Source organism: Crotalus tigris, unplaced genomic scaffold, assembly GCF_016545835.1.
Source record: "Crotalus tigris isolate CLP2741 ecotype Arizona unplaced genomic scaffold, ASM1654583v1 scf7180000017740.2609645, whole genome shotgun sequence".
NCBI lineage: Eukaryota > Metazoa > Chordata > Lepidosauria > Squamata > Viperidae > Crotalus > Crotalus tigris.
In genome coordinates this window covers 1882448-1891623 of record NW_024096606.1, presented here as the reverse complement: position 1 = coordinate 1891623, position 9176 = coordinate 1882448, and the positions used below count along the sequence as shown (strand labels likewise).

The following is a 9176-nucleotide window of genomic DNA, read 5'->3' as shown; positions in this document are numbered from 1 at the left end:
TGGGCAATCAAGGCCACAACTTCGTCCTCTTTCTTCGCCAGGGCATCGATCATGTGGCTTCGTGAGCTACAGGCAATCGCTCCTCCTGACCAGGTTCAAACACAACAGACATTAGGCAAGCTCGTGACCACTGCTGAGTACATGGCAGATGCCTCTCTTCATTCAACCAGGTACTCCACCAGATTCATTGCTGCCATGGTGGCCTCTCGTAGACTACTATGGCTGAAACAATGGAGAGCGGATTTAAAGGCATTTGTCCACGTCTAAATACAGTGGTACTCATTTGTTTGGCCCAATCCTGGAACCTCACATCATTGAGGGCAAAGACAAGTGTAAAATCCTCCAAGTGGTCTGATAGACAGCCACAACAGGAGTTTCGTAGGCTACCCTTCTGTCCCAGTAGCCCCTGGGAGTGGAGACAGCCCTTTCGGGCAGGGCAGTCCTAGGATTGGTCAAAAGGCTCACAATCCTTCCCCCCCAGACAGGATCGCTCGCAGGACTGCCAAAATACGGGAGCCAGGGGACAGTTCCAGACCAAATGTCCCTTTCAGGGATTGGGGAGCTGACTGTACAGGCGTTCAAAGTGACGCCAGGGAGGACTCTCCCATCGGGGGTCGTCTGGCACTGTTCAGCGACATTTGGGAAGCGACCACCACCGACTCTTGGGTAAGGGAGACCATCAAATACGGTCTTACCCTAGAGTCCTACTCCTTCCCTCCAGACCGATTCATACGATGTCCGGTGTCAAGAAATGCAAACAAATCACAATTGGTAGCCACGGCCATCTCCCATTTGTTAGAAATTCAGGCCATAGAGCAGGTTCCAAAGGCTCAAGAAGGAAAGGGATTTTACTCCATTCTATTTGTGGTCCCAAAAGCCTCAGGAGGATGGAGGGAGATACTGGACTTAAAAGGTCTAAACTACTTCTTGACTTACAAAAGGTTCAAGATGAAGACCCTAAAGTCCATTCTCGCAAGCATCAGAAAAGGGGATTTCCTCTCCTCAATAGACCTCACAGAGGCATACCTACACATTCCCATGCTCCCAGAACACCGCAGGTTCCTTCGGTTTTGTCACGCGCGCCGGCATTACCAATACAGAGCCCTTACCTTTGGTCTATCTTCTGCACCAAGGGTTTTCACAAAGATCTTGGCTGTCTTGGTGGCTCACCTCAGGCTGATGCCGGTGCACGTGCAGTGCTACCTGGACGACATTCTTGTTCAGTCCAGTTCCCTCCAATCGGCACAGTCAGATCTGCAGATCACGATACAAACCCTTCAAGCTCACGGGTTCTCCGTGAACTTCAAGAAGAGTCACACAATCCCCACAAAGCACCTCCTTTATCTAGGGGCGATAATAGATTCGGGGATTTGCAAGGTTTATCTCTCCCAGGAACATTGGGTCAGCACCCAGAAGCTGGTACATCAGGTTCGGAAGGACAAATCAGTGCCCCTGGTACAGCTGTCCCAGCTCCTGGATAAAATGGTGTCTTGCATGGGGATCATCCCGTGGGCCAGGCTTCACTCAAGACGCATCCAATGGTTCCTTTTTCCCTTCCAGAAACAGAACCTCAGTTCTTCCACCAGAAGGGTCAGGGTTCCCCATCACACCTTGTTATCTCTCCTATGGTGGACTTCGTCTACCATGACCAAGGCGACAGTCTTCAAGGAACCTCTCACTCACCTTGACCACAGACGCCAGTTTGTTCGGTTGGGGTGCACACCTCCAAACTCATCTGGCACAGGGTCAATGGTCACGGTCGGACCTAGTTCACAATATAAACTGGATCGAATTCAGAGCCATACATTTAGCACTCCAACAGTTCTCATCCCTAGTGGAAGGAAAACATGTCCTGATTCTGACGGACAATGTGGCCGCCAAAGCGCACGCCTACAAGCAGGGAGGGACCCAATCCTGGTCGCTCAAGCAGGAGGTCTTGGATCTGGGTCTGTGGGCAGAGGCCCACTTGGCGTCCATCAGGGCAGAGCACATTTCGGGGGAGGCGAATCGACAAGCAGACTCCCTGAGCAGGGCCACGGTGGACCACTCAGAGGGCGACTGGACCCGGCTCTGTTCAAGGACATCTCATTGAGGTTCGGACTTCCTCTCGTGGATCTCTTTGCCTCCCTGTCGAACTCCCAACTCCCCAGGTTCTTCTCCAGGTTCCCGACACGGGGAGCGAAGGGAATGGATGCCCTCCGGTGTCAGTGGCCGGAGGGTCTACTTTATGCCTTCCTCCCCTTCCGTTGTTACAGGCTACTATCTGCAAGCTGATTCAGGGAAGGGCGGAGGTAATCTTGATTAATCCACATTGGCCAAGGCATCCGTCATTTGCCGACCTTGTGGATCGCTCGCTCTCACCTCTGTGGAGGATTCCCCCGGAGAGAGTAGCTCTCAGCCAGGGGAACCTTCAACATCCAGATCCACAGTGGCCCCCAGTTGGCCACATGGCACTTGAGTGGGAAAGTTAGCTGGGCAATCCTATTTGTCCGGGGTGATCTCAATGATTCAAGCCTCAGGACGACCCTACACAAATAGGATTTATGATGCCACATGGAGAAACTTCTGCACATGGTGTTCCAAACACAATCTCAACCCACTCTCAGTCACGATTCCCAACATTTTGGATTATCTGTTGGAAGGTCTGAACAAGAGCTTATCGTCTAGTACCATCCGCAGGCGGATCGTGGCCCTTTCAACATTCCTTCTTGTGATAACTGGGGTCCCTTGTCACAACATCTGGCAGTCAGGGCCTTTCTAAAAGGGGCAGTTAACTCCAGACCACCCATGGTGCATCGCTATCCATCGTGGGACTTATCTAAGGTATTGCAGGCCTTGACTTCTCCTACGTTTGAACCTCTCAGTTCTTGCTCTCTTCATTTTCTGTCCTTGAAGGTGGCTTTCCTGGTAACTATCACGTTGGCCAGGTGGATATTGGAATTGGCCGCACTTTCAGTTAGGGCTGATCTGTGTATTTTTTTTTGAGGATAGTTGGTCCTCAGATTGGACCCTCCTTTCATTCTGAAAGTCAATACCCCCTTTCACAGATCCCAGGAACTAGTTCTTCCCAATTTTTGTCCACAACCTTCATATGGAATGGAACGGCAGTGGCATAAATTGGATGTAAGCAGGGCTCTGCGTCACTATATTAAACGAACCTCGGCCTTTCGCAAGTCGGAGGCCTTACTTGTGTCCTTTCAACCCTCTGCCATTGGTCGGAAGGTTTCCTCTTCCACCATAGGCAGGTGGATTAGGGCCTGCATTTCTCAGGCTTATATTTCCCGGTCACTTCCAGTTCCCGCACAAATCACAGCTCACTCGATGCGCAGCAATGCTGCATCTGCAGCTTGGTCCACACAAGCTTCAGTCGAGGAGATTTGTAGGGCTGCGATGTGGTCCTCCCCATCCACTTTTGTTCAACATTACAAGATTGATAGTTTTGCAGCAGCAGATGCTGCATTTGGCAGGCAGGTCCTGCAACAGGTAGTTTCTTCTCAGGGATCATAAGCCTAGACTTCCCCCCCCCCCGTAGGGACATGAGCAGCTTTGGTATGTCCCAACCGGTGGATTCTACACTCATCATGCTGGAGAAGGGGCGTTATCTTACCTGAATGCCTTTTCTCAGCATGATGATGTAGAATCCACACCCTCCCATGAGGTAGTCTAGGCAGGTGTCTTGTTTGTTTGGAGCCAATGCACCGGAATTGGTCAGAGATGCTTCGCCATGTCAAAACTGGGAAGACACACCCTGAGGGAGGCGTGGCCAAAGTTCTGACCTAGTCTATCTGAGCAGGAAAGCTGAAATAACCCATCCGGTGGATTCTACATCATCATGCTGAGAAAAGGCGTTCAGGTAAGAACGCCCCTTTTCAATAATAAAGGCATTATCTTTTCACACATATACATGCACAGGAAAATCATTTTTTAAAAAAGAAACTCATTTGCTTTCTGTGAAATGTGTCCTCGGTTTCTCAGAATCCCATGACAGAATCAACATAAAGGTGAATTACAGTCAAGCCTAGGATGAAAATAGAAAGAAAAAAAATATAAAGTCTTTCCAAGCAGTGCAATCTTGAGCCACTCCATACAAGTCAATTAATTCACTTTTTCCAGCACTTGATACCTTGGAATATTATCAAGGATTAATTAATGTGATGGGAAACTCATTTTGGGAGTTTTTTACTTTTGGGATACATCTATATTTACTTTTCAGATATGCCTTTACAGTAAAACATGTATCCAATTAGTTTTCCCTTAATACAAGGATATATTTATTGCCAACCATGTCTTCAGATATATCTGTGACAAAGAGTCCAGTTCCGAGGACTTCCGGTGATGCGGCCGTAGCACCTGGTTGTGGGATCGCGGACCTTTGCACCCTGAGGCTAGTTTTGTCCTGCCAGGGGACCCTAAATGGGTCTAAATCGCCCCGGAGAGGCGGTTCAGGGAAAGCCTTCTAACCCGACAGGAGAAAGTCTGGCCACACCACACTGACCAGCCCAAGCTACTTGCAGCTGAAGTCTAAAGGCACTAACCAGCACAACAATGAACAGCATGCTTGAAACTGGGTGAGGAATGTTATCTTCTCTCTCCTATTTTATACCCAATTTTCTGGAAAAGATCCCCAAGAAGCAAAAAGTGAGAAGGGGGGGGGATTGCCTCACCCTTCTATAGATGGAAGCGGCGAATTAAATCCTTATGGGGAATAAAAATATAAAATACTTCAGTTTGTTCAAATTTGAAAGCTAAGAAAATTGTTAAAACTCTATACTTTTTGTTTTAAAAAGTTGAAAAATGAACAGTGACATCTAGTGGAGGATTAGAGAAAACTATAGCAACACTGACCCAGAATTTAGAAACAGTAGAAAAACAGCTGGGAACAAGGCATTGAGTTATGTACTATTGAGTGAAACTACATATGTTTAGAAACTGCTGACCTTCTGGGATTATAAACACACTGAACTGCATTCTTAAATATTAACTTAAGAACTGTTTGCAAAGAAAGAAAAATTCTGGCCTTTGGCTAATCTTCTAAAGGAGAAATTACTGGAAAACTTTTAGATGGTCAAATATTTTGAACTGAATCCTAACTGGCTGATAATTATAAGACCTCTGAAAAGAAAACTGCCACAAAATATTGTTTTCAGTGGTGCCTTGACAATTGGAAACATACTGGATTATAAAAACATTATATAAAGACAAGAACTATGTAAGATTTAGCTGTTTGGATTTTAAGATGGACTGACTTGATAAAACTAATTAAAAAGATTATGACACTGATGGAAAACTACCTAGAGGGAGGAGATAAAATGGATATTATATACCTATCTAAAAGTAATATAAAACCATACCTAACACCTCTTCCTTAAGAACCCAGTTTGGAGTTTCAAAGATCTACAGGAACAATGACTCAAGTCAACACAAATATATTCCAGAAGAAAATATACACAATGCTGCGACAGATTCAAATTATAATTGTTTCAAACCATGATATTAGAAATCAGTTTGACAATATAACAAACATATCTCTAACTTAAACCTACAACTAAATAACATTCAAAAAATGACAACAGAGAATGAGCAAACAGATCAGACAACAGAATATAAATTAAATGAAAGTGACTTAAATAGAAAAGCTACAAATGAAGAAAACTACAATTTAATACAAAAAAAAATATCTGAAAAACCTTACTATAATAAAGAAGACAAAAAAAATGCCTTATCGTCCAGGACTTCAAAACAAATTTGAGGATAAGAAAGAACAAATAAAATTGATTAAAGGACTGTAAAAATCATCAAAATGTGGGAGACAAAAACCTGATACCATAACTTGCTTTGTCTTTTTTGTCCCCAATAACATTTACAAAAATACAACCTGGCAAGCCAAACTTACTGATCTGAAAAGCGACTTGGCAAGAGTCAAGAGACGTGATTCAACTTATCAGATGGAATATATGACTAAGCATTTGTTTTAATATGGTTAATATTAATAATAATAGACAGCATCACCACCAGATGGATTCGTAGCTGGCTGACCGGCCATACTCAGCATGTGGTCCTCAATGGAACGGCATCTACATGGAGGGAAATGTGTAGTGGAGTGCCCCAGGGCTCTGTTCTGGGCCCAGTGCTCTTCAACATCTTCATCAACGATTTGGACAAGGGGATAGATGGGGAACCCATCAAATTTGCAGACGATACCAAGCTGGCAGGAATAGCCAACACTCCAGAAGACAGGCTTAAGATACAGGAGGATCTGGACAGACTAACAAAATGAAATTCAATGGTGAAAAAAGTAAGGTTCTACATTTAGGCAAGAAAAACCAAATGTACAGGTATAGTATAGGGGGTACCTTGCTCAATAGTAGTAACTGTGAGAGGGATCTTGGAGTCTTAGTGGACAATCACTTAAATATGAGCCAGCAGTGTGCTGCAGCTGCCAAAAAAGCCAACACAGTGCTGGGCTGCATTAACAGAGGGATAGAATCAAGATCACACGAAGTATTAATACCACTTTACAATGCCTTGGTAAAGCCACACTTGGAATAGTGCATCCAGTTTTGGTCACCACGATGTAAAATAGATGTTGAGACTCTAGAAAGAGTACAGAGAAGAGCAACAAAGATGATTAGGGGACTGGAGGCTAAAACATATAAGGAGTGGTTGCTGGAATTGGGTATGTCTAGTTTAACGAAGAGAAGGACGAGGGGGGACATGATAGCAGTGTTCCAATATCTCAGGGGCTGCCACAAAGAAGAGGGAGTCAAGCTATTCTCTAAAGCAGTAGTTCTCAACCTGTGGGTCGGGACCCCATTTGGGGTCGAACGACCATTTCACGGGGGTCGCCAAACAACGCAGTCCGCCATTTTCCCCCCTTTTCCTTAGCTGTGCTACTCCCTTTTATTCTATTGGCTTTTGAAATCCAATAGAATAGGCTCTCTTGAATAGAGTCTAATTCTATTGGCTTTCAAAAGCCAATAGGAATTGTCCAGGCTGTCTCTGCCCTGCTGAGCCCGCCAAAAGTCCCATTCTGCAAACGGTGCTGCAAGTTGTCTGCAGTGAAGGCGAGCTGTCTGGAAGCTTCCACACCTCCCTGCTGAGCAACTACTAAAAATGTAAGTAAAAGATGGCCAGGGGTGGGAGGTGGGAGGCCAGCGGGCGCAGGGAGGGTTGCTGGTGTGCGTGGGGCCTGGCGGGGGCCTTACCTCCCTTGGGCTGGGCCAGCTGGTGGCCCAGCTGGTGGTTGGCCTGCGCCATCTCTGCCGCTTGCCAGCTACGCCTCGGCCGGCGCAGGGGGCGGCACCATGCATGCGCAGCGCTCCCGGGCAGGGAAAGTCCTCGACTTACGACCGATTGGGTAGTCCTTGACTTATGACCGGTTGGGTAGTCCTCGACTTACGACCGGTTGGGGGTCGCGGCATTAAAAATGTTGAGAACCACTGCTCTAAAGCGCCTGAAGGCAGGACAAGAAGCAACTGATGGAAACTAATCAAGGAAAGAAGCAACCTAGAACTAAGGAGAAATTTCCTGACAGTTAGAACAATTAACCAGTGGAACAATCTGCCTCCAGAAGTGGTGAATGCTCCAATACTGAAGTTTTTAAGAAGAGACTGGACAGCCATTTGTCTGAAATGGTATAGGGTTTCCTGCCTGAGCAGGGGGTTGGAGTAGACGACCTCCAAGGTCCCTCCCAACTTTATTATTATTATTATTATTACTATGAATCATCGCACAGTCAGCCAGATGTTCAGACCGGATTTGGCATTTTGTCTACCTATCGAGTCCTTACCCAGGACCTGGGATAGGCAGATGTGGATGTTTGATGGTATTACAGATATCGTCGCAGGATGGAAGCAGTTCCTAGGAAGGCCGCCTTTTGCAATTGACTAATGGCAAATTTGTCAATGCCAATGGTGTTCAAGTGGTGCTCCAGTTGTTTTGGGATTGAACCCAAGGAGCCTATTACCATTGGTACTACCCTTGCTTGCTTTTGCCACAGTCTTTCTATTTCTATTTGTAGGTCTTTGTATCTTGTTATCTTCTCCAGTTCTTTCTCGTCTATTCTGCTGTCTCCAGGCACTGCCACGTCCACTATCCAGACTTTTTTGTCTTTCTTATCGACAATTGTTAAGTCTGGGGAGTTATGTTGCAGGTGCTTGTCTGTTTGAATTCTGAAGTCCCAGAGCAGTTTAATTTTATCATTTTCTATGACTTTCTCTATTTTATGATCCCACCAGTTTTTGCTTACAGGCAAATGATATTTTTTGCAGATCTTCCAATGCACCATTGTTGCTATTTTGTCATGCCGCTGCTTGTAGTTAGTCTGTGCAATCTTCTTGCAACATCTTACCAGGTGGTCCACTGTTTCTTCAGCTTCTTTGTATAGGTGGCACTTACTGTCTGTTGCTGTCTTCTCAATTTTGACTTTATATGCATTTGTCCTTAAGGCTTGGTCTTGTGCAGCCAGAATTAGTCCCTCGGTCTCTTTCGTCAATTTTCCTCCTCTTAGCCATTGCCAGGTCTTGTTATTATCTGCTTTCCCAGCTATTTTTTTAATGTATTGACCATGTAGTGCTTTGTCTTCCCATGCCTCTATTCTGTTCTTCATTTGGTCTTTCTTGTAGGCCAGTTTGGTCTCTCCAGTAGTCAGTAAGCCTTCCTGATATACTAATTTCAGTGCATCTTCATCATTGTTCTTCAGATATTCTTCCAAAGCCATTTTTTCTTTTTCAACCATCTGATGTACTTGTAGCATTCCACGCCCACCTATTTGCCTTGGTAGATAAAGTCTGTCAATGTCACTGCGTGGATGAAGGGCATGATTGATTGTCATTATTTTTCTGGTTTTCCTATCCATTGCTTTTAGTTCTGCTTGAGTCCAGTCCACTATTCCAGCTGTGTACCTAATGACTGGAATTGCCCAGGTGTTGATTGCCTTTATGGTATTTCCTCCATTGAGGTTGGACTTTAAGATCTTCTTCACTCTCTTGATGTATTCACCTCTAATCTTTTTTTGACTTCAGTGTGCTTGATGTTGTCAGCTTGAAGGATACCCAAGTATTTGTAGTAATCTTCCTCATCCAGACTCTTAATGTTATTTTCGTGGGGCATCTTGATTCCTTCAGTTTTCACTACTTTTCCTTGTTTGATAGTAAGTGTGACACATTATTATTATT

At 45.2% G+C, this 9176-nt stretch overlaps 1 protein-coding gene across 1 annotated transcript in view; it reads left to right on the top strand.

Moving 5' to 3' along the window:
* The first annotated feature begins 538 nt into the window (after positions 1 to 538).
* The window catches only part of GEMIN8 (gem nuclear organelle associated protein 8), an 85525-nt gene continuing 76887 nt past the window's right edge, over positions 539 to 9176 (top strand). The window contains exon 1 of the mRNA XM_039339806.1: positions 539 to 666. Within this exon, the coding sequence (XP_039195740.1) occupies positions 539 to 666 (128 nt within the window). The remainder of the gene's footprint in view (positions 667 to 9176) is intronic.